Source organism: Hyperolius riggenbachi, chromosome 5 (genome assembly GCF_040937935.1).
Source record: "Hyperolius riggenbachi isolate aHypRig1 chromosome 5, aHypRig1.pri, whole genome shotgun sequence".
NCBI classification, from domain to species: domain Eukaryota; kingdom Metazoa; phylum Chordata; class Amphibia; order Anura; family Hyperoliidae; genus Hyperolius; species Hyperolius riggenbachi.
The window spans coordinates 359,663,885-359,690,043 of record NC_090650.1 but is presented as its reverse complement, the minus strand read 5'-3'; the positions used below and the strand labels follow the sequence as shown (position 1 = coordinate 359,690,043).

At 44.8% G+C, this 26,159-nt stretch overlaps 1 protein-coding gene across 1 annotated transcript in view; it reads left to right on the top strand.

Annotated features, from left to right (window-relative positions):
- The window catches only part of TRAM1 (translocation associated membrane protein 1), a 59,931-nt gene extending 33,972 nt beyond the window's left edge, over positions 1 to 25,959 (top strand). Inside the window, exons 5-11 of the mRNA XM_068237489.1 lie at positions 2,747 to 2,805; positions 7,477 to 7,561; positions 8,734 to 8,804; positions 13,320 to 13,424; positions 17,969 to 18,112; positions 20,136 to 20,284; positions 24,600 to 25,959. Coding sequence (XP_068093590.1) covers positions 2,747 to 2,805; positions 7,477 to 7,561; positions 8,734 to 8,804; positions 13,320 to 13,424; positions 17,969 to 18,112; positions 20,136 to 20,284; positions 24,600 to 24,673 — 687 coding nt within the window. The 3' untranslated portion in view covers positions 24,674 to 25,959. The remainder of the gene's footprint in view (positions 1 to 2,746; positions 2,806 to 7,476; positions 7,562 to 8,733; positions 8,805 to 13,319; positions 13,425 to 17,968; positions 18,113 to 20,135; positions 20,285 to 24,599) is intronic.
- The last annotated feature ends 200 nt before the right edge of the window (positions 25,960 to 26,159 follow it).

The following is a 26,159-nucleotide window of genomic DNA, read 5'->3' as shown; positions in this document are numbered from 1 at the left end:
TAGGGAAGCAGACTGGTGGTGAAATGAGTAGCCGGTCACGACTTTGCCTGCACTGTATATTCTGTATGTTCTTGTTTCTTCCAGACAGACATCCACTGTGAACCGAATCGTTCATTGTGATGATCCAGTTGATTCGACTCACAAAAAAGATCCGGATCAAATGAACAATTCATTCATGATCCTGACAACACTAGGAGTCCAGGTTATGTCACCACAGTGCAGTGAATATTAATTAGCCATGTGGCTAGTCACTGAGCATGTGCAAGCAGTCGAACGCAGCTAAAGCCCAGTATAACGCACAGCATGCTGCACTTTCTTTGAACGTCCAGCGTTACAATGTAACGCAACATGGGCACTGTGAACAGTCCATTGATTTTTCATTACTGTGTGGTGGGCTGCGTTACAGGCTGCTTTAACGTGCGCCTGTAATGTCCCACTGTGAAAGCAGCCTTAAAGGACAACTGAAGCGAGAGGGATATGGAGGCTGACAATTTATTTCCTTTTAAGAAAAAACAGTTGCCTGTCTGTCCTGCTGATCCTCTACTTTTAGCCATATGCTGGGCATGCATGGCTCGAGAATGTGCTGGTATCCAGCCAGCGGCTCGATGCCGGCGCGTCACCGCTCGTGCGCGCGGATCGATTCCCGCTCGGCCCTGCGGGCGCTGCTAATCAGCGTTTCGTTTGCTCCCATTGTTCTCCCCGCCGGTATCGAGCGCAGAATCGATCCGGCGGGGTATCGGACAGGTTAAATATTATCAATCGAGCCATCAGCGGCTCGATTGATAATATAAATCGAGCTGTGTACGCCCAGTATTAGACCCTGAACAAGCATGCAGCAGATCAGGTGTTTCTGGCATTATTGTCAGATCTGACAAGACTAGCTGTATGCTTGTTTCTGGTCATATTCAGACACTACTGCAGCCCAATGGATCAACAGGACTGCCAGGCAACTGGTATTGTTTTAAAGAAAATAAGTATGGCAGCCTGCATATTCTTCTCACTTCATTTGTCCTTTAACCTGCCTCAAGTACATGCAGGATGTGTAGAATATATAATAAACTATGATTGCCTTATTGATTTGGAGGAAACTTTATTTTGGTGTAGTATATTAGAACTTCTCTTATACTTTAGTTTTGTTATTGAAGCTCAGTATATCTTGCTATGCACCCTGTATGGAAGCATGGACATACCAAATATCCCATGCTATAGGTAAGATTATCTTAGGTACCCCTTAAAGGACACCCGAGGCGAAAATAAACAATTCTATCTTGCTTCTCCTAAAAATGACTTTTTAAGATGTTCCACAGTTTTATTTTATATTTAAATCTACTTTTTAAGTTTTAACGGTTTTATTGTTTCTGCTCAATGACACATTCATTGAAGTATGCCAGAGCTAAAATCTTTGAACTGTTGACCCTTTTTATCTCTTTCCTGCACTCAAATGCCATTTTCTGCTAGGAAAGTGTTTTATAGTTGGAATTTCTTATCAGTGAGGGTCACACTGTAGTCACTTCCTGTCTGAGTCAGGACTGAGTCCGCCACTTACATACCTGATATTTAACTCTTTCAGGCAGATAAATTAAAAAAGGAACACAGCATAGTTATCTGTGTGCTAGGCACTGTACATACACATGTCTATCTCATCATGTCACATGTCATCTCGGGTATCCTTTAAATACTCCCTTGTTTATATAAATTTACTGTCGATACATCTGTACTGTGGATAATTTATTAGGGATGTTCTTCAGAGTAATTCCGAGAAGGTGCAAGTCTCGTAGCTACTCAGATTCAAAATGTTAAACAGCTGTGATCACGGGATACGGGGATTTAACTTGCCCATGCGCCCTATGTGTTCCATTTGCGTCACAAGTCGTGTTTCATGACACTCCCATCCCTCCTCCTTCAAGCCGGAAGGAGGAAGCACGGGAGTGACGTTGAACGCGACGTGTGACGCGAATGGAATGCATAGGACGCATGGGAAAGTTAACTCCCCGTCTGAGTTGATCACAGCTGTTTAACATTTTGAATCTGAGTAGCTACTCAGAAGAGCATCCCTATAAATTATTTCCAAGCATTCCTTATTGCTTTTAATCTTCTAAACTGCATATTCAGATTTGTTATTTTCTAAAACAGAACATATCTTCATCAAGCTCAGGTACCCTTTGAACCCATCAAAAGTGCTTCCTTCGATACACATACCACATGCTGAGAAACGAGGGTATGGACATATGCACCACAACAAAGACTGAGCCGAGACCCAGCAGGAGCTCAGTATACAGGTTTTGTGCAAGTAACCAGTTTGTAGATAATATTGATAACAATAAACAGCAGGGAATTTGCCTGGCAAGCTTTGCCCATACGTCAACAGTACATTCAGCACTGATTCCTTAGCAGCGTGCAGCTAATCATGGAATAATATGACCAAAGCAACGTTAATGGTCTACTTAGAGTGAAACAGACTCTACTCCCTGTCATTCTTCTAAACCGGAGAGTGGCCTGTGTTTGTGGTATTAGAGTTTCCATAGCGACCGCTTCTGAACGCTAATGTTATTTTCAGTAAAATAGCTACCTGCACAACCACTAATTAGAATGTTTGGATACGGCTGTAACGATTAAAGAAAGCAGTCTAATTCACCGCATAAAGGCTTTGTGATGCAGAGAGGGAGACCACATGAAACGCCTGTTATCACTGATATTTCTTGTCTTTTATATTGCTGTTTACATTGCTATTCTTTTGTTTGTTTAGGAGAATTATTTTGCAGATCCAACAAGTTTATGGAAAGGCTACCCCCACACATACTTTCCGTGAGTAATCGTTCGCCGATCATATATATCGCTATTAGTGATTAATGGTTTACAGACATGTTTACATTGTTAAAGAGACCCTGAGCAGATGCTGTGGGTATGCATAGAAGCATACCCACATCTATTTAGTAAAGCGTATGCACTCACCGGCCCCTTAACAAAGCTCTCCTGCTCCCGGGCTGGCTGCTATAAATTACATTGTACTTGGCGACTCTGAAATAGTCGCGCTATGACCCGGAACTGGAAGACTGCGGGTCCTCTCTGCGCAGGCCTACAGGCTTCTTCCTCCCCTCCGTGCATGAATGGTTATATGACGTGCGGCAGAGGGAGGGGGAAGAAGCCTGTGCATGCGCAGAGAGGACCCGCAGGCTTCCAGTTCCGGGTCACAGCGCAACTTTAGTTCTTAGTCGCCGAGTACAATGTAATTTATAGCGGCCAGCCCGGGAGCAGGAGCACTTTGATAAGGGGCCGGTGAGAGTATACTCTATACCAAATAGACGTGGGTATGCTTATATGCACGCCCACGGCTTCTGCTCCGGGTCCCTTGAAAGGGATACTATAGTTATTTCTTTCATTAAAGAACTATGGTACAAAGTTTAATTCTGCCACCCCTATAGTCATCCATGTATTGGCAACAGATGAAACCATAATCCTCAATGTACTTCATATAAAAAAAAACAGATATTTTGAATATTTGACAGCTTGTGATATGACCACAGTGTTGCTTCTAGTTGAAACTTTGAACCATTTAAGTACCATTTCTGCTGCTATTACATGAGTGACTAACAGTAGCAGAATCTAACCACTTGTGGTCCTTTATGTCTGCTTCGCATAAACATCTGTAATGGGGTGTGGCTACCTTTCCTCATATGCCTGTCAATTGGCTATCCTTAAAAAGAACCAGAGTTGAGAGTGATATAAAGGCTGCCATATATACAGGTCCTCCTAAAAAAAAAATAGCATATTGTGATAAAGTTCATTATGTTCTGTAATGTACTGATAAACATTAGACTTTCATATATTTTAGATTCCTTACACACAACTGAAGTAGTTCAAGCCTTTTATTGTTTTAATATTGATGATTTTGGCATACAGCTCATGAAAACCCAAATTTCCTATCTCAAAAAATTAGCATATTTCATCCGACCAATAAAAGAAAAGTGTTTTTAAAACAAAAAAAAGTCAACCTTCAAATAATTATGTTCAGTTATGCACTCAATACTTGGTCAGGAATCCTTTTGCAGACATGACTGCTTCAATGCGGCGTGGCATGGAGGCAATCAGCCTGTGGCACTGCTCAGGTGTTATGGAGGCCCAGGATGCTTCTATAGCGGCCTTAATCTCATCCAGAGTGTTGGGTCTTGCGTCTCTCAACGTTCTCTTCACAATACCCCACAGATTCTCTATGGGGTTCAGGTCAGGATAGTTGACAAGCCAATTGAGCACAGTAGTACCATGGTCAGTAAACCATTTACCAGTGGTTTTGGCACTGTGAGCAGGTGCCAGGCCGTGCTGAAAAATGAAATCTTCATCTCCATAAAGCTTTTCAGCAGATGGAAACATGAAGTGCTCCAAAATCTCCTGATAGCTAGCTGCATTGACCCTGCCCTTGATAAAACACAGTGGACCAACACCAGCAGCTGACATGGCACCCCAGACCATTACTGACTGTGGGTACTTGACACTGGACTTCAGGCATTTTGGCATTTCCCTCTCCCCAGTCTTCCACCAGACTCTGGCACCTTGATTTCCGAATTACATGCAAAATTTGCTTTCATCCGAAAAAAGTACTTTGGACCACTGAGCAACAGTCCAGTGCTGCTTCTCTGTAGCCCAGGTCAGGCGCTTCTGCCGCTGTTTCTGGTTCAAAAGTGGCTTGACCTGGAGAATGCGACACCTGTAGCCCATTTCCTGCACACGCCTGTACACGGTGGCTCTGGTTGTTTCTACTCCAGACTCAGTCCACTGCTTCCGCAGGTCCCCCAAGGTCTGGAATCGGTCTTTCTCCACAATCTTCCTCAGCGTCTGGTCACCTCTTCTCATTGTGCAGCGTTTTCTGCCACACTTTTTCCTTCCCACAGACTTCCCACTGAGGTGCCTTGATACAGCACTCTGGGAACAGCCTATTCGTTCAGAAATGTCTCTCTTTGTCTTAAGGTGCCCATACACTCGTCAGATTGGCAGCAGATAGATAAGAAATGCATCTGATGATCTATCTGATGCGTTTTTAGAACATTTTTTACCAGGATAGAATTCCAATAGATTTCAGTTTGAAATCTATTGAAATTCGATCGGATGCCATTTTTTTGCCATCAGATTTCCATTAAGGCCAATGCAAAATGATAAGCAATCTCATCAGATCGACCTAAATTTTCCACCCTGCCAGTTCGATGGAAATCCATCGAAATCGATCGAAATCAGCCATCGATCGGTCGATTGGCCAACCGATTTGCAATCGATCGATCGGCCACAAAATCGGCTGAGTGTATGGGCCCCTTTACCCTCTTGCTTGAGGGTGTCAATGATGGCCTTCTGGACAGCAGTCTGGTCGGCAGTCTTACCCATGATTGCGGTTTTGAGCAATGAACCAGACTGGGAGTTTTTAAAAGCCTCTGGAATCTTTTGCAGGTGTTTAGAGTTAATTAGTTGATTCAGATGATTAGGTTAATAGCTCGTTTAGAGAACCTTTTCATGGTATGCAAATTTTTTGAGATAGTAATTTTGGGTTTTCATGAGCTGTATGCCAAAATCCTCAATATTAAAACAATAAAAGGCTTGAACTACTTCAGTTGTGTCTTATGAATCTAAAATATATAAAAAGTCTAATGTATATCAGAACATTACAGAAAATAATGAACTTTATCACAATATGCACATTTTTTGAGAAATACCTGTATTTCCTTTTAACCCTCCTGGCGATCTATTAAAATCCACCAGGGGGCAGCGCAGGTGTTTTTTCGTAATTTTTTTTTTTTTTTTTAAATCATGTAGCGAGCCCCAGCGGCGGCATCCGATCGGCGATCAGGAAATCCTGTTCAAAGAACGGGATTTCCTGGAGGGCTTCCCCTGTCGCCATGGCTGGGGGGGGGGGGCTGCGCGGCACAGTGGATAGCGGCGAATCTGTGCGGGGCGGCGCCGATCGGTGTGCTCACACAGCTAGCAAAAAAATGTGTGCAAATCGCCCCAGTCTGAATCGCACCAGAAACAAGCATGCAGATAATCTTGTCAGTTTTGAGAATATTATCAGAAACACCTGATCTGCTGCATGCTTGTTCAGGGTCTATGGCTAAACGTATTAGAGGCAAGGGATCAGCAGGACAGCCAGGCAACTGGTATTGCTTAAAAGGAAATAAATGTCAGCCTCCGTATAACTCTTACCTCGATTTCACTTTAAACCCTGCTCTTCTCAATGCTTAACACCATCCTCCTCTAAATGCCACTAAAGAAACAATTTGGCAAACGATTGTTCATGAACAATTATTCATATAAACAATCGGAAATGAGCATTTGGGACCACTAGCCACTTAAAAAAGCTATTAACCAATCTGATCACATTAATGGGATCGATTTGAAAAATCGGATCTATTTCATTAATCTGATCGGATTAGTTAGGAAATTTTAATGTTAGTGGTCCCAAACAATAATTTCCAATCATTCATACAAAGAATTATTTGTAAACGATTGTTTGCCAAATTGGCCATTTTACCAGAGACACCCTTTCCCGAACATTAAATTCTTACTGACCACGGCGGTTTTGCCGGGGGAAGGGGTACAGTTTCAGACGTATAATGAATTTACAGGCACCCGCCGATTCTTGCATAACTAACACAGAGGATTACATTAAATGTTTTATATTTTGCAACCTTGGTACCTGTAGGATTTTGAGAAAGTTTAGTACTCTGACTCATCTGGTCTGAGCACTATCTGGTGGGAGGGTGGAAATTATTCCCAATACCTTGTACATGAGTCTCCATATACTGTAGAGGCGCATTTCCACTACATGCAAAATCCTATTAGTACTGAAAACAATGCAGTTTCAATGGAATCGTTTATGAAGTCCGTTCTGCATAAAAACAGCTTGCTGCAGATTTTCGCCCCACGCATCAGTTTTTCATGTAATGCTTGCCAGTTATGCTACACATGTGAAAATTTGTGTAATAATTTACATTCTATAATGGAAAAAAAACTCATGCAAAGTTCAACATCACTTTTGTGGAAACAGGCCTAAGGCTGTTTCTCTGCACGTCTTGGAGCTTATCATATGTCGAGAATCTAACCCGACCAACAGAATTCATCCAAATGATAGCAGGTTTTCCATCTGCTCCTGAAAAACAAACCTCCCAAAAAGCAAACACCAGGCATGTGTTCATCAGCTCTTGTAGAGTTCCTGATAGCAGATAGAAGTCAAGGCAGAGTGTTCCTATTCCCTGTGCTGGAATCTCTACAGCACCTGAATGAGGGGACAGAATGTGTTGTATAGAGCACAGCCCCTCTCTGTGCCCCTCCATCCTCTGCTGCATGCTGAGATCCATTCCAGACATTCTGTATAGTGATGAAATGCCTGGAAGTGCCATGAAAGACTTTTATTCTGAAAATAATGAAATCCGGATTTTTTATTTGTTATTCAATTTCAATAGTTGCCTTTATATTTTTCTCTTTTATTCTGTGCAGATTCCAGATGAAGTTTTTCTATGTCTCCCAATTGGCCTATTGGTTCCATGCCTTCCCGGAGCTATATTTCCAGAAAACAAAGAAGGTGAGTGACGCCTATCTATTCCTCTCTTCTGTTCAGTACTTTGTCATTTTACACCGATAAGCGGACCAGCCAAACGTATACTGCATATACCTTTTAGCAGTCCAATCATTTGCTTTGTGTTTTTGGAAAGGTGAGTGTGTAATTAACCTCCCTGGCGTTTTGATTCCCCACGGCCGCGGGTGTTTTTTTTTTTTTTTTACCTAATTTTTTTTTTTTTAATCATGTAGCTAGCCTAGCGCTAGCTACATGATATCCCCCTCCCTGCTGAATCCCACCCACCCTTCCGATCGCCGCCGGCAATCATGCCCATCAGGAAATCCAGTTCTGAAAGGGGTTTTCCTTCAGGGCTTCCCCGTCGCCATGGCGATAAACGGAATGACGTCACAGGGAGTCCCGATCCATCCATCAGTGCTGCCTGGCACTGATTGGCCAGGCTGTGCACGGGGTCTCGGGGGGGGGGGGGGGGGGGGGGCGCTATTACGCGGCAGCGAGTGGAGAAACACGCAGATAGTAAAGTGCTAGCTGCGTGTTTCAAGAAAAAAAAATTATTCAATTCGGCCCACCAGGGCCTGAGCGGTGCCCTCCGGCATCACTGGACGAGCTCAGCTAGTCCAGAACGCTAAGGAGGTTAACACTAACTCAGCTATAAAATCAGTTGGATTATCAAGATTTATATACTACTATATTAAAATATACAAGTTTTAAAACTGGGAATGGCACCTTAAAAGCGGTCTTGTTCATTCAATCGTAAAATAGATCAGATAACCAGGTCTGTTTTTAAAGATTGTGCTGACCAGGGCACCTTTGCGTTAAAGCTGACCATACATTGGTCGTTGTGGCCAACAGATAGATCCCTCTCAGATCATTATCTGTCCCTCCACACATTGTACACAGATTTTCAATACTTTTCAATATGCAGTGCTCACTGACTGCCCAGTCTCTCCCCATCTATGCCCCCCCCTTCCCTCCCAGGGCCTGTGTAGAGGTAGCTACTCTCCGCTGTCTGACAGCAGTTCCTCCCATGTTGGGGCTTCTCCCTTTCTTTTCTTCTCACTCCATCAGAGAAGTGTGAACAGGATATAAATCAGCTACTGTGCATGTGAATCTATACATCCAAACAAGAAATTTATGTGTATTGGCTGGTGATCTTTTTTTTTTCTCTGATTTTTCAGGAAGATATTCCCCGACAGCTGGTGTACATTGGATTATACCTATTTCATATTATAGGTGCATATGTACTAAAGTAAGTTTGCCATAGAACTCTACATTTGTTGACTTGTAAAACATCCTGACTAAAGTATGGGAGGAGATTGTGTTGGCGGGTCACTGTGCCGTCTAAGGAAATGGAGGGTTTCTATTGTGCTGCACTTATTGGTATTTATAGACCTTACACCAAATTGTAATTTGTGATTTTATCTGACGTGTCAGTGAAATGCCAGAAGGGAAACTAGCACACGGGAGCCATGGCAGAAACAAGCATGCTGACTTCTGTATAAACTATATGTAAAGGGCAGGGTCTTCCTGCAGCTTCTCCCTTAAAGAGACACTTAAGTCAAACCAAAAAAATGATTTTTACTCACCTAGGGCTTCCAATAGCCCCCTGCAGCTGTCCGGTGCCCTCGCGGTCTCCCTCCGATCTTCCTGGCCCCGCCGGCAGCCACTTTCTGTTTCGGTGACAGGAGCTGACAGGCTGGGGACGCGAGTGATTCTTCGCGTTCCCAGACACATTAGCACCCTGTATGCTGCTATATGGTATATGATATATGCTATAGCAGCATAGATGGCGCTATTGTGGCCAGGAACGCGTAGAATCACTCGCGTCCCCAGCCTGTCAGCTCCTATCACCGAAACAGGAAGTGGCTGCCGGCGGGGCCAGGAGGATCGGAGGGAGACGGCGAGGGCACCGGACAGCTGCAGGGGGCTATTGGAAGCCCCAGGTGAGTAAAACTCTTTTTTTTTTTTTTTTACTTAACCTCCTTGGCGGTAACCCCGTGTGTGACACGGGGTAAGCCGCCGGAGGGTGCCGCTCAGGCCCTGTTGGGCCGATTTACATAATTTTTTTTTTGCTGGACGCAGCTAGCACTTTGCTAGCTGCGCCAGCACCCCGATCGCCGCCGCCGCACGCCCGATCGCCGCTATCCGGTGCTGCGCGCGGCCCCCCCCCCCCCCCCTTCAGAACCCCGAGCGCTGCCTGGCCAATCAGTGCCAGGCAGCGCCGAGGGGTGGATCGGGTCTCGCAATGACGTCGGTGACGTCATCCCGCCCCGTCGCCATGGCGACGGGGGAAGCCCTCCAGGAAATCCCGTTCTTTGAACGGGATTTCCTGATCGGTGATCGCCGAAGGCGATCGAAGCGGGCGGGGGGATGCCGCTGAGCAGCGGCTATCATGTAGCGAGCCCTCGGCTCGCTACATGATTAAAAAAAAATTTTTTTTTAAAACTGCTGCGCTTCCCCCTGGCGGTATTTTTCATACCGCCAAGGGGGTTGAGTGTCCCTTTAAGGTTTGATTTGGCGGCCGATCAGCTATACGATTTGATAATTATCGCTGCATGCCTGATCGACCATGTGACAAACTTCTGGCTGAAATTGGTCACATTTATTGATCTGACATACTGGTAAATCTTGGGCCAACACGCTCGATCGGGTGCGTTGTGGTAACGCCGTGTGATAACGGGATGAATGCAATGGAACCCCTGGTGCTGCCCCCCCCCCCAAATGTAAATGTGCCCCCCTGTGCATGCATTCATACTTTACCTATCTGCTGGTGCCCGTCGTGGTGCCCATCCATGTTCTGCTTCCTCCATTTGCACCTCACATGCTGCCGGTGTATAGCATTTGATGTATTTGTGACATCACACATGCGCCACATGCTATACACTAGCAGCAAGTGGAGGAAGTGGAAGATGCACGGGCACTGCGGCAGGTTGTCAGCAGACAGGTAAAGTATAAATGTAGGGGGGGGGGGGGGGGAGTTGTGCATTTATAATCGGGGGCAGCGGCGTCACAGGCCAATTCCTGAGAGATTTCATGCTGAAATCAATTGGGAATCGGCCTGCATTTTATAGCAGCCGACAGATCTTTCTTCAATCAGATTCGATCAAAGAGAACTGTCTCTTGGTCAATCGGCTGCCAAAATTACTAGATGTATGCGTACCTTTATCCTCCCAGTCGCTTCATGTTGTCGTCTGAGGCAATGAAAACATGTGAGTCACATGACTGACAGGTGAGTGGAGAGCTGTAAAAAAGACATTGAGTGGTGCAGATTTTACTGCTATAATGCCACCACAATTTCTTTAAAGAGCATCAGTGTCGATGTGTGGCTCAGTAAAAGCATACCGTCATCATGTGAGAAAACCTTGTACTGCGCCTGCAGAGGACGTTTGCACAGGATGCTCCCGGCAGCACGAGCGGGAGCAAGGTCGCGCGTGCCCAGGGCCATGCAGGTGCAGTGGGCCGCTAACTCACAAAACAAAACAAAACTGAGCTGTGGCAAGGGATCGGAGGATCGTTTTGCCCCGTTGCGTGCACAGGACATAAGCCTGGGGTTTCCTCCAGCCCCCTCTATGCAGATCGCTCCCTCGCCGCTGTTCTCCGCCTCCTGGATGATCCGGTAGATGCCCCTTTATCTTCGGTCAGTCGGGTGTACTGCACATGTGTAGCCCGGCCATGTTGCTGTTCCCGGGAGCATTCTGTGCCTGTGCAGTACTACTGCGCAGGTGCAGAACGCTCTCAGCTATGGGAGCGCATGCAGACTGGCAGACGATAACTGGGCATCTACCGGATCATCCATGAAGCTGAGGACGGTGGCAAGAGAGTGATCTGAGTGGAGGGGGCTGGAGGAAGCCTTAGGTATGTATAAAACTTTTCAACATTTTCGTCTAAGGTATACTTTTAAATCCCCAACATATTGGCCCTTATTTCATGTTTTACCTAAGTTTTTTCTCCTAGGGGATACCTTATCAATCAAATGCCTCCTTAGCCACCAGCAGACAAGAAAATACTTTCTTTGCTTTTGGTACTTTTGCAGTTCTTTGCTTTTTGGTACTTTTTCATTAGCAGGGTGCTGAAAATGTATTTTAAACCAAAGAGGAAAAATTGGCCCTTATTCTATGTTTCACCTGCTGGTAAGCTTTTTCTCCTAAGAAATCATTTTTAATCTTTTGTTTAAAATAATGTTTAAGCACTCTGCAGTCGAAAAAGTACCAAAAAGTAGGTGAAAAAGTACTGTCAAAATTGAGTATTATTTTTGCTTGCTGGTGGCTTAAAGGGAACTTGAGATGAGAAGCATCTCAGGTACCATACTTACCTGTGGCTTCTTTAAGCCCCTTTAAGGCCGCTCGTCCCTCACTGTCCCCCTGTAATTCAGCCTGAAAGCCTAAGGCCGAGACGTGTTTGTTGCGCATGCCCGGCCAGGCACGCTCCCTGTCACGCGACTGTCCCTGGAGCGTTCTGCGCAGGCGCAAGTGCAGAACCTCCCCCAGCTGCGGGAGCGAGACGGGGGAGCGCACCTGGCTGTGCAAGCGCTACTCAGCCAGGCTTTCAGGCTGAATTACGGGGGACTGCAGCCACCCAGGGAGACGAGGCACGAGCGGCCTTAAAAGGGGCTTAAAGGAATACTATCGATTCACATATTTTTTTCAATTGACTCAGGAATTGTTTGGGAAGTGCTGTTAAGTACTGGTGTATACATTTTACTAGCAACTTCGTTGTTTACTGTTAGCAAAATACATCCAAAGTTTACTGAAGCCAAAACTGATGGCTGACTGAGCCATGAGGAGAGGGGAAATTCCCCTCACACTTGATCAGTTAACTCTGTGTAGCTCTGTGTGTGACAGAGAGAGAGCTCCCAACAGCTACAGCTCCTGTGTCCTGTGTTTCTGACTGAAGTGTCTGTAGAGAGCAGAGGAAATGTAACTATTTGTCACAGCTTTTTCATATTGTTTTTGCTTTCAGAGTTTGATATGTTTGAGATTTGCTTTCTGTAGTCTGATATGCAACTCTGGCTGTGCATTGAAGCAGACACCCCTTCTGCAATTGATTTGTCCCAATATAGCTAAATCCTACCCTCAATAAATTACAGCTTTTGCCTCTGATATTTAACATGAAAAGTAGGAAAATGTTTACACAGCTACTCAGACATTATTTGCACACTGTCATTTTAGAATTCTTGGGTATCGATAGTATTCCTTTAAGGAAGCCTCAGGTAAGTATGGTACCTGAGACGCTTCTTGTCTCGGGTACACTTTAAAAACCATTTTATACATAAGGCGTGAAAATATCACGTAATTTTAAAAAGTGTATTGAATAAGGCCCTTGTGTCTTTCTTGAGGCCTGTACACCCTTGCAATAATAGCCGCCAAGAACAATGGTTCCTGAATGGGTGGCCTCTCCCCCTTACAATCATTCTGCTTGGCTCTGTACCAGTTCTATAGAGAGCAGGGTGTTGGCACATGTAGCAGGACAGAACAATCATGTTGGGCATGGTTTTACAGCATGAAAAATCATTAACAGAAGCGGTCAGTGAATGTTGGTGGCAAAGAGCACCTTCTTTTGAACGGTTATTTCAGGCACTCTAAGGTAGTAAAATTTCAAAAGTATAGGTGTAGGAGCATATTTGTATTATTTTTATTATTGCATTGCAATTATTATATTTGCATATCTGATAAGTTCTGAATTTTCATTATGGCAAATGTATTTCCTAATAATTTGTGTTCCAGTGATTTGAAATGTTTACAATATTTCTTTTTCTGTTGTCCAGTCTCACCCATCTCGGCCTTGTTCTGCTTGTCCTCCATTACTTCGTAGAGTTTCTATTCCACATCTCCCGGCTTTTCTACTTCAGCAATGAGAAATACCAGAAAGGGTATGTGTGACGACTACTAAGTCTACTATAGGCATAAACTATAACAGTCAATGAAAAGGAACCCCAAAACCAACATGGAGCACCTCAGACTACAAGAATCTTTGAAAGAAAAATACTTAAAGGACTACTGTAGTGAGAGGTCTATGGAGGCTGCCATATTTATTTATTTTTAAGCAATACCAGTTGCCTGGCGATTCTGCTGATCCTCTGCCTCTAATACTTTTAGCCATAGACTCTGAACAAGCATGCAGCAGATCAGGTATTTCTGATGTTATTGTCAGATCTGATGAAATTAGTGGCATGCTTGTGTGATTCAGAAACTACTTCTGCCAAACAGATCAGCAGGGCTGCCAGGCAACTGGTATTGTTAAAAAGTAAATATTGCAGCCTCTGTTTGCTTCTCAACTACAGTTGTCCTTTTTAAGTGGACCTTCATCTCTACTCTAAAAGATAAGCAATAGCATAATAACCTTTACAGAATTTTTTTTGTTACAAATCCTGCAATAAATCTGCAGTGTATCGACTTCCTGCTTTCAGGGAAGCAGTCATATTAACATCTTGTGCTTTCCAATTAGCCTCTCTGATGTGGTAGTCAGCTGACACAGCTGAGGGGTCAAATTACAACTTGTGATTAGACACAGATGAGGGGGGATTAGACAGGCTAAACTCTCTAAGTATATACAGGGTGCATTTCTCTCAGTTTTCCTTCTGTCCTGTGCAAGAGTTCAAGTCCACTTTAATTAGGCAGTGACTGTGTGAAGAGCGAACCTTTCTTCATTCCACAAGAAATGTAAAAAAAAAAAGCAAAAAACACATTGTGGCACACAAGGGTGTACCTAGAAATCCCCGGGCCCCCCTGCAAAAAAAAAAAATAGCTAGGGATGCAAAATGCCTGTAGACCATTCGTTCATCAAAACGAGGGGCCTTTTTAACCTTCCTAAGTATTTAAGGTTATCCTCCCCTCGGCAGGGGGAGATATGGTGGTGTCCAAGAGGGTGATTGCACCCTGATGGGTTATTGGACTCGCTCTGTCACCCCTGACCTCCCCCCCCCCCTTTTTTTAATGGGGTAGGCTTGAGGGTGGTGTCAAGGGGGCTTTTTTGTCTTTTAATATGTGACAATAGAAGTATGATTTTAAATAATGTTAGTTATTAACAATAGCTGCGTTATGCAACCATGCTGATGTTTAGGGGTGCATTTATTTATGCACAATGTTTATGTATGCACTAGGTCACGTGTGTTATGAAAGATGCCACTCAGTTTAAGCCCTGTGTGGGCTCTTCTGCATGCACAAAAAGATTTACAGTTTATGTTTTGAATTTTTGTATGCTTTTGCACTCATGCCACATTTTTGTATGCATTGATCACGCTTCCCAAATTTTTGTACGCATCAAGCACGCATCCCAGCAATGTTATCTAATACGCTATGCAGATTTTTTGCCGCATGATAGCGGATCCCTCCGCCCCTTCACACTTGACCCTTTCCCTGCACACACTCCAGCCATAGAGACAGCGCCAGAGGCGCGGCCTGAAGGTCCTATGAAGGGAGCCGTACGGCGCGGTCTCTCTAAGGACATTGCACGTGAGCAAGCGCCGGTTTTGGCGTGAAACGGCTGTAGTGCCGTCTTGTTCACCCCCTGGTCACCCTTCCCAGCTCACCAGACACCCTCCACCACCCAGGTTTGATGTATCTTTACCATTTGTCAGACTGTTGTATTCGTGGCTGTATGCTGTTTACTGAATAAAAGGTCTTAAAGAGACAGGTGCACAGTCATCGCTTTATGTGCTTTTATTAAAAAAAAATCTGCCCCCCCCCCCCCCCCCCCCAGGGCCCGCTCAGGGACTTTTGGGGGGCAGGAGGGGTCGCAGCATAAGAGAGTGTGGCAGATCGGTGGGGAGGGGGGACATTTCCTCCCCCCCTCCCTCACCTCGGGCTCTCCTCTCAGCGCTCCCCCTCCTGCAATCATTGGGGGCAGCAGCGGTGGCAGGCTGAACACATTACCTCCTTCTCGCTGGAGGTCTTCCATTCTCTAAGAGCAACTTCCTGTTCACACAGGAAGTTGCAAGAAGCTCTTAGAGAACGGAAGACCTCCAGCGAGAAGGAGGTAATGTGTTCATCCTGCCGCCACCACCGCTGCTGCCCACTGCCACCAATGATTGCAGGAGGGGGAGCTCTGAGAGGAGAGCCCGAGGTGAGGGGGGGGGAATATCCCCCCTCCCCGCCGATCTGCCACACTCTCCTCTTATGCTGCGACCCCTCCTGCCCCCCAAAAATCCCTGAGCGGGCCCTAGGGGGGCCCCAGGCGGGGTCGCATCCCCTGTTACGCCAGTGGTGGCACAACACAATTTCCAATGGGTACTGGAGTCCAATAAAGCACTACCAAGCAAAGATCATATGCTGTGGTAGGATTTACTATATGCCTTTTGAGAACATGGGCAGCTGGATGGCATAGTGGTTAGCACTCTCACCTTGCAGTATTGGGTCCCCGGTTCAAATCCCAGCCAGGGCAGTTTCCTCTGGGCACTCCAGTTTCCTCACAAAAACATACAGATAAGCTAGTTGTCTTCCCCTAAATAGGCCTAAGACTACGATACATACATAGATGTATGGCTATGGTTGTAATTAGATTGTGAGCCTCTCTGAGGGACAGTTAAGTGACAAGACTATACAGTCTGCACAGCGCTGCAGAAGATGTTGGTGCTATATAAATACTAAATAATAACGGCTGTATATCAGTTGAAAATGGATGACTCTGGATACTCACTAAACTCATGCAGACAAACCATATGCAATATAGCTAGTTGGAAAGATAGAGTGGGGCAGAACTAATAGCAATGATTGTCCCTTTAGCAAGTAATTCATTACAGCCAAGCAAGAAAAAAAACCTCAAAGATGGGCCCTCCTATATAGTAAACATTAGATAACCTGGATCCGTGATGGACGATCATACTCGTCAATATTCCAGTCAACTAGTCGATAACTGAGCTGAGCATATGGAAAGCTATAGCAGTGCTTATTTAGCGCTGCTAACTTTCTTAGGGGTTTGTGTTACTAACAGATAACTGGTGTTCTGCAGCATATATGCACTACTGGGTGCTGCTAGTGTGCATAAGCCTTGCCATCAACCTCCCTTGTTTCACTTCTAGTCTGTGGGTTGTGGCTCAGGTTCTGTGTCCAAACTGTTGTTGGTGGGAATAGGAATCGCCTGTAAAGTGGGCAACGAATTTGCAGGTAGTGGGTTGTGAGGCACTTGCCAATCGGTTTTCTGCATCAGTTCCTCTGCATGCTATGTCTGACAGTGCTGCATTGTTGTCAGTTGTTTTTCTGCATGTGAAAAACGCATTCAAGTGTGAACTAGCCCATTGATTCATTGGTTCTGTGTTTTCCTGTGCAGAAGACGCACAGAAAAACTGACTGGTGTGGAAAGGGCCTCGGATCTGAAAATTAACCCCTATGCAGGTCTCTGGTTGGAGGCTCTCTATACTGGTTTTTCAGTTTTTATCTTTAAATGATTAGCTAACAGACACCCCCCCCCCCCTCCCCCTCACCCCGTCCTCTCTGTTTGCAGCAGGAAATCTCACTGCTGGGTATTTTGTCACTGTTATTAAGCAGGCCATACACTGGCTCGATTCCCGGCCGTTTCGACAGCAGATTCGATCCTGGGATCGAATCTGCTGCCAATCGTTTGCGGTAAACGCAGCCGCCGATCCGATTTCCTCCCGAAATCGGATCGGTCCGTCGATCGCGCCGTGCGTGAAATTACCCTCGATCGCCCGCGGGTAAAGTGCGCATCGCTAGCGGCGGCCGATCCGATCAAGTATACATTACCTGAGGCTGGCTCCCGGGCGTCTTCTCCACGCTGCACGGCTCTGTTCCGGCTCCATCCATCCCGGCGCTTCCTGTGTCACTGCAGTGACCAGGAAGTTCAAATAGAGGGCGCTCTATTTGAACTTCCTGGTCACGGAGTAACACAGGAAGCGTCGTAATGGAGCCGGAACAGAGCCGTGCAATGCGGAGAAGATGCCCGGGAGCCAGCATCAGGTAATGTATACGGGGGGGGGGGGGGACAGGCGGCAGGAGCAGCTCAGCAGATGGTGAATCGGTTTCAGGCTGAAATCGATTCACAATCTGTTTGCAGTAAAGGCAGCCATACGATCCCTCTCTGATCAGATTCGATCAGATAGGGATCTGTCAGCTGGTCGATCTAATGGCACATCGACCAGTGTATGGCCACCTTTAATGTACTATTGCCCACTCTGGATTTAATCTCCCCCACCTATAGTCTTTAAAGACTTGTTTGGATAAATGAGCCAAAATGAGTTCCTTCTGCTTGTTGTGGATTTGGGCGGGAAAATTATGGAGTCACATAAATGTACAGCTAATATCTGATTTCTATAATGCAAGCATGCCTGCTTGTGCCTATCTCCTAGATTGAACCGACTGGCTCCAGCATTGTACTCTTATTTGCATTTGTCTGTAGGATCCATGCTTTGTTTCACTCTGTCTTTTGATGGTTTGGGTTCTGATCTCTCTTCATTGCCAGGTTTACACTATGGGCTGTTCTGTTTGTCCTGGGCCGCCTTCTCACCCTCATCCTGTCTGTGCTCACTGTGGGATTTGGACTTGCTCGAGCAGAAAACCAAGTTTTGGACATCCCTAATGGAAATTTCAATATTCTTGCAATTAGGTATTTATACTATGTGTATCAGTCTTGCTCATTCCTATTTCATTTATATTGCAATATTTGTGTGAAGTATCCCATGGTTTACCTTAACCTCCATGGTAGTTCATTTCTTTATGGATTTATGGGTCTAAAAGTGGTACATTTTATTTCAAGTTGGCGCAAGCGACAGGCAGAGGTTGTTGCAGGCAGAGAGTAGTCAAAATCCAGGCAAAAATTGGTAACCGTAAGGCAGATTAGCAGAAGCACTTGGCTCAAAAAGCAGTTGGGAACCAAATGGCTATATCATGTGATTTCAGATGAGCTTATCTGTCATCTCTGCTATGGCCGTCATGTGACACAGGGGAGAGATAAAATTACAACTTGTGATTCGACACAAATGACGGGGAGTTAGACAGGCTAAATTCTCTGAATATATAAAGGGTGCATTTACAGTATCTCATGCTTCATGGAGGAGAGATCAAATTGCAACTTGTGATTTGACACGAATGAGGGGGAATTAGACAGACTAAATTCTCTGAATACATACAGGGTGCATTTATCTCATGGTATCACCTCCATCCATATAGGAAACAAGGGGAGTGATCATATTACAACTTGTGATCACACTCAAATGAGGGGGAATTAGACATGCTGAACTCTAAATACATACAAGGTGCATTTTGCTATGTTTTCCTTCTGTCCTGTGCAAGAGTTCAGGTCCACTATAAATTTCCTGCAGCCGATGACGTCATGACGTCACCTTGCGCCGTTGATTGGCTGCCGGGATCCAGGAAGCAGAGAGGAGATGGGATCCCGGTGGCTGGCAGGAGAGTTCTGGAGTCCCGCACAGCAGTACCGATCGCCGTGCAGGACCCAGGTAAGCAGCCAGGGCTGTTTTGGGTTACCGCTCCCAGCAGTTACCGCCAGGGAGGTTAATAAGCAGCATATATTAGCACATGTGAGGCACCTGCTCTGTGGCTGTGTTCTTGCATTATATTACCTCCTTTAAGGCCCCTTGTGAACTGCGTCGCTCTGTGGTACACTTCCAAAACATGTACATAAAGTGATCCTGTGAATGACCTTACATACTGAACTGAAAGTAACATTGCATATGTGTTCCTTACCTCCTCAACACTGTCATCAATCCCAAACGTTTTTTCGGAGCTCCTTTTATATCATACCTCTTCCTAGCCTGACAAAATCTCCATGGAGCTTTCCTGTTACAAAACATGCCACCCGAATGGCCTGCCTCTGGGCCAATGCGGGGAAGTGGGAGAAAATATGTAATCTAGTCCATAGTGGGGTTCTTTTCCAGCTCACATACCACCTCCCATTTTACATGTAGGTAGGCAGGTCATTGGTTGCCTTTGTTCCTAGTGTGTGTTCAGCCGGGAACTGCTGGGACTTCCAGGTTTTTCTGGCCTTCTGCTCCAGTGCATGAGCAGAAGAGCAGTTGCTCAAGGTGGACCATGTGTGCCTCAGTGGGGCAGGCGATGGGACTAAAGCACTTCCATGGGAGTGGTACCAACAATGAGGGGGTGGAGTCAGATAGAAATTAAGGTTTTGACAAATCAGCATGATTTGCTAATGAAAAGACCCCTTCCCCTATGGCAGGATTACTGCTGTGGGTTTGTACATATCATGTCAACAAAGCACATCACATACAGGTAGAGAGGTCTGTTCTCCCAGGCCAGGCACCCTGGATGATCATTGCTTCATTTCCCTGTTATTACTTGGAACACCCATGCATATGAATGCAAGCTCTTTGCTGCATGTGTGTAACTACAAAACAAGTCAATTTACTCAATAAAACTTCTACTAGTATATTGTCCCACCTGCTTGTGTGTGCACACACCTGTACAATCATTACATATTAGAATTCCAGATCACTTAGTGAAGTAAAATGCCTAACCTGTCATTACAAGTCATTGTTGTGGAAACGCATAAAACAATGCAAGGTTTGATTGGAGAATGTGGAACTTTATCACTTGATGAAATGATTCCCTGAAGATTAAGATCTATAAATATCCCTCTCATTATGTTTCAGAATCAGTGTGCTGGCATCTATTTGCATAACTCAGGCATACATGATGTGGAAGTTCATTAATTTCCAGCTGAGGCGGTGGAGAGAACACTCGTCCCCACAGCCATCCCAGAAGAGGAGAGCTGTGGCTGCTAAGGGCAAGAAAGGAAAAGGTGTGTGGATTACTTTCTGTGAAATGCTCATTGCTGTTAGCACAACACGCACAACACGATTAGCAGCACGCTAATCAGCTCATAAACCTGTGAAGAGAAATTAATGGAACAGAAAGGAAATGTACCTAAACCACTGTTTTTTTTGTGACAGTGGGTTAGGCCTTGTTCACACTATACGCGCTGCGGTGCGCATTTCGGCAGCGCATATGGTGCGAGATCAGAAGTGCAGACACAGCACTTCTGGCGTTCAGACTATGCGCACTGCAGCGCAGCAATGTGATGTGATATCAAACTGCTGCAAGCATTTGTGGCAAAGAGCATCGCTGATTCCATGCACTGTAATGAATGAGATCAGCAGCGCAATGCACACAACGCAGATAGCATGCACTTGCGTTCCAAACGCACGGCCATCTGCGTTTTTTTGCTGTCTGTGTCACGGTTGGGGCAATTTCCATTATTTCCAGTTCCAGTGATTTCAGTCATGAGGGCAGGATTTATCAGCATCAAAACTTTTCATGCATAATTAATTTAAAATCTTCTATTGAATGCATGTAGAAAAAAAAACACTGGCAGAAAATAAAGACTGTCCTGGGTTATTAACATTACATTTTTGCTTAAATCACACCTGATAAAGTAAGCACAGAGGTGTGTTCATGCTGGATTCACATACCTCTGTTCGTTCCGCATGTCCCTGTAATCATTTGACTCATCATTGTCCCTCATTTGACTCATTTGTCTGTAAGTCAAATGATCAGACAGGAAGAGGCAGGCTTGCTGTGATGTTTCCTGTCACCCTCCCATTCCTTCCTCATCCCCGCCCCATTCACTCTCTTTAAGAGGGTGATAGGAAGGAACATCACTCTAAACCTGTTTTTTCCTGTCTGGGAATTTGACTTTAGCCATGAGACAAATATTTCAAGGTGTGATTACAGGGACCAGTGGGAATGAGGAGAGGAAGTGACAACATGGATATATGTGGATACAGTATGAACTTTATGCTTACCTTAGATAGCTCTGTCTTGGGTCAGGTATCCTTTAAAGAGAGTCTGAAGTCAGTTTAAAGAGACTCCGTAACAAAAATTGCATCCTGTTTTTTATCATCCTACAAGTTCCAAAAGCTATTCTAATGTGTTCTGGCTTACTGCAGCACGTTCTACTATCACCATCTCTGTAATAAATCAACTTCTCTCTCTTGTCAGACTTGTCAGGCCTGTGTCTGGAAGGCTGCCAAGTTCTTCAGTGTTGTGGTTCTGCTATGAACTCCCCCATCCAGGCCCCTCTCTGCACACTGCCTGTGTGATATTTAGATTAGTGCAGCTTCTCTCTGTTCTATTATCTTTTACAAGCTGGATAAATCCTCCTCTGAGCTGGCTGGGCTTTCACATACTGAGGAATTACAGACAAGGGCAAAGCTGTCTGCACTCTGCAGGAAGAAATAGCCTGACACTTCAGTGGAAGATAGCTGCAGGGGGAAAGAAACACACAAATGATCTCTTGAGATTCAAAAGGATGGCTGTATACAGCCTCCTTGTGTATGGATGTATTTTCTATGTGTGGACATACTGTACATCAATCTACTTCCTGTTTTGGTGGCCGATTTGTTTGTTTATAAACAAACTTTTTAAAACTGTTTTTAACCACTTTTAATGCGGCGGGGAGCGGCAAAATTGTGACAGAGGGTAATAGGAGATGTTCCCTAACGCACTGGTATGTTTACTTTTGTGCGATTTTAACAATACAGATTCTCTTTAAAAATTCGTTTTTGCCTTTTATTCTGCTGAAGGATCATGGTCCCTGCTAAACCGCCGCATTCCCCTGGCCGAACAAGGGTTTTTTTACCCTCCAAATACCGGGGAGCGCTTCCTGATTAAGGCAGAGCTTAGGGCTGTAGCTCTGCCTCTTGTCGCATCAATCCCTGCTGATCGCCGCCTCTCCCTGCCCCTCTGTCTTCTTTTACTGAGAGGGATGGGGAGGTGCGGAGATCCCTGGGCAGCAAAATCCATGACCTGGAAAGTTGTGGACTTTTGCCCTTGCATTTGGGGGGGGGGGGGTAAAAAAACCTTTCTTTTGCTGCGGGATAGCGGCGCTTTAGCAGGGACCATGATTCTTAAGTTAAATAAAGGGTAAAAACTAGTTTTTAAGCTGGCTTCAGTGTCTCTCTAAAGCTGCATAAGCACAACACCAGTTTATTAACCTTTCAGCATTCCTCACTTTGTTCTTTTATAACCCGGGGAAAGTTACCAACCTTTGCCATCTAGTAGTGTATCATCCATTCCAGGATTGCTGGATGAGTTTTGTGCTCCATTGCTCGCAAGTAGGAAAGAACTTTGGTACATCTCCCTTCTCTAGGTAAAGGAGCTTGGCAGTAGGTGGCTGTGATGAGGGTTAGCTGTTGGGCAATGAATGATTTCAAATGTTACTGTATTATTATTAAGGTAAAAAGACAGCAGGTTAGGTGGTGGGCTTCATTGAACATAAGATAGTACAGCTCCACTGGCTTTGTGTGGTGGCGAGTGGGGATGTGCTAGTGCTACCTGACACAAAGCCATCATTGGAGCTACCGTAAATGTTCTTGGTCTCTGCCAGGCTGTGACCTCGATCCTGCTGTGCTTTTGTTTTTTTGGTTTTCTTTTGTGTATATTTGGTGCATACCCTGTTTTCCTAAAAATAAGCCCTAGATGGAATTTTGAGCATGCTCGAAATATAAGCCCTACTCCGAAAATAAGCCCTAGTGGCAGAGGAAGGAAAACTTATACAAGAGGCATCATTAGATCCTATGGTACCTGCTCTTTATTCTCTTCCTCTGTTAACTGTGGGAGGTGTTTTGCTGGGTCTCTAAGGGATGGGGTGCCTGGAGAAGGAGAAGAGTCACCTGAGGATGTTGGGGCTGCACGTACGTTAGCTGTTCCGTACTGATGGCTGCACTGTGTGTGACAGCATCTTGTGCCTGTGATGTGGAGCAGGGACTCTGCTGGGCTCACGCTACTGGTACATGCTGCTTTCCCTCGCTGTGTGGCAGCCACACAGCCCCCTTCCATGCAATCCAGAGGTGAAAGAGGCAGCCAGCAAGCGGGGACACAGCCGGGCAGTGCTGATTGGGTACCGGTCCTGTCATCCCAGCACAGAGCAAGGTTATCAGCTGCATGCAGGAACAGGACAGGTGCCTGATCAGTACCATACACTGCCGAGCAATCAAATGGTGTGTCAGTGTGGGAGCTTATACAGGAGGCATCATTAGATTCTACCTGCTCTTCATTCTTCATGGTGTTCATAGAAATATAAGACATCCCCTGACAATAAGCCCTAGCACATCTTTTGGAGCAAAAAATAATATAAGACACTGTTATTTCAGCGAACCATGGCTGACTAGATAGCGCAGCAGAAAGGTTCAAAGCATCAGTGTATCAGGGTGGATCTAATGACTGTCAGTTACCAGGACAGGACACCATCAGTACAGCTGTGTGAATCAAGAAAAGGCCTTTTGTCATGAAATAGAACTTTAGAACTTCCATGTGGAAATGGATGGATAGTGTTTCAGACAATATGAGTTGCAAGAAATCAGTACATACTATTACAGGGCTTGTGTACAGACATATTTTTTAGTGTTTTTTTTTTTCTTTCTTCTTTCTAAGCACTGTTCCTTAACCATTTTAAAGTGTACCTGACAGGAGGATAAAAAGACTCGCTTAAGCACCGCCGAGTCCCTTGCCGTCCTTCCGAACCATGGTTATGTGTATACAATTGATCCTCTGGGCAGCGAAAGTATCACACATCTTCAGCTTCTCTTAGGTTTCAGCAACATCAGCAATTTACCTGAGAGCCAGACAGGAGAAATACCGACTAACAGCTTGTACAATCAGCTAGGTGACTTGGGGGTTGATTCACTTTGTAGGACGAGATCCCCGCACTTTGGCCCAATAGGCTGCCTGTCAAGTGACAGGCAGCCTATTGGGCCAATCAAAGTGACGGGATCTCGTTCTACAAAGTCACTGGAGATGACAGGGTCCAAAGTGGGACAATTGGAGCAGCTGTTCATTTTGGGTGGAGCGAGAGTAAGTTAGTGGTGCGTGCTACAGCAGTAGCGTTACAGCAGTAGCGTGCCTTCTTTGAAAATGTTACTTACGTTGTCACGCTAAGCTTGAATCAACCCCTACTGATTTGTCTGTGAGACAAATGTAGCCATCAAAAGAGCCACATCTGGCTCCCGAGCCATAGGTTCCCTACCCCTGCAGTAGAGTATCTAGTATTGGTAACTGGAGTGTAAACATCTGTAATGGGTATCTCAACCATGTTGTTGTTTTTTTCGTTATTACAGAAAACGGTGTTAATGGAACAGTGACCTCGAATGGAGCCGATTCACCTCGCAGTCGCAAAGAGAAACACTCTTAAAATAAATAAAAATTTGATTTAAAAAAAAAGAAAAGAAAAAAACATGGAGAAAAAAAAGGATTTTGCAGTTGATGTACTCTGCTCCCAAAGAGAAGTTGCCTTGTGCTGTTCAAAGCCCCGCAGCACTAGAATTCTTACTGTTACAGCAAATAATGCAAGACGTTTCAAAGAAAACCATATGTCATGACCTTTAACCCTACCTGTCATGCTTACAGCAGTGATGGCCATTTTGACAGCTGGACCAATGCAGAGAATAAAGCCTAATCAGCTACAAATTCCATTGTTGTGACATGAGGCATCTCCTATCACAGTCATGTTATAGATCTTAGTGATCTGATAGGCTTGAATGTTGGTTCAGCCCTCAGGATAAAGGCTGCCTCTAGTGTCAGCTGTGACAGTAGACTTTCAGATTTGTCTTTCCTTTTTTTAAAAAAAAAAATATCTTTATTAGCATCTGTCACAATCAAAATATAAAATCAAAGTACAGTGCAAAGAAGGACCACTTTGTTTTGTCCTTTGAAGGGATAGCCAGAGAGTATCATTATTTGGGACTCTGTTTCCTTAAGACAGGGGTCACCTTCTTTACCAGCTCACGCATTTTACCAGAAGTGAATTGTAATTTTTGTAGCATTTTCTGCAGCGCCACCTGCCGTTAAAATCTGTCTTTTTAGACTATAACCCATCTCTGTGAACCATTGCAAATGACTGAGGTGGCTTTATTCCACCCAGCACTGTGAATAACTGCAGGAGATAGGTTGTTTTTGTTGTATATACAAGGGCTGCAGGAGGCGGTGATTCTACACAGAAGAATCCTGAATAGATTAGGCATTTATATCTACCCTGGAAATCCCTTTTAAATGAAGGAAAAAGAAAATCTAAGAAAAAAAGATTGGCTTATCTCTCCCAGTGGTAGGCTACTGCCACAGGTAGGTTATGGTATACCCTTCTGCACATTGGCCTAGGAAAAGCAGTTCTCTACTTATCCAGTGCCTCATGCTACATCAACTACCAATCAAAGCCAAATGTATCAATCTGCCCCATCATTGAGAAGCGGTAAGGGGGAAACGCGTACAAAAAACTGGGGCTGTTTTAACATTTTTTGCTAAGCTGCAAATGAATATTGGTATAAAATCCCCTTTCCTGTTGTACAGTTCCAGCATCCTACTCTTTTGATATGCCAACTGAAATGTTTAAAAGATGTAAATGCTGTGATAAATGTATTTTCACTTTTTTTTATAAGCCAACTTTTTTTCTTATTTGATTAAAAACAAAACAAAAAAAAATAATTAAGTGTACATGAGTTTTGTGTATGTTTTAAAAGCATACAGTTCTATGCAGGTATTCGGATACTCTGCTGGTTTAATGTTTTACAATACCAAGGAGAAAAAAGGTCCAACTGCTCAGACTGCTTAAAGAAATGGCTATCAGGGAGTCGACCAGTCCACACCCGGATCCACAAAAGCTGCAGGGTCAGCAACAAGAAGGG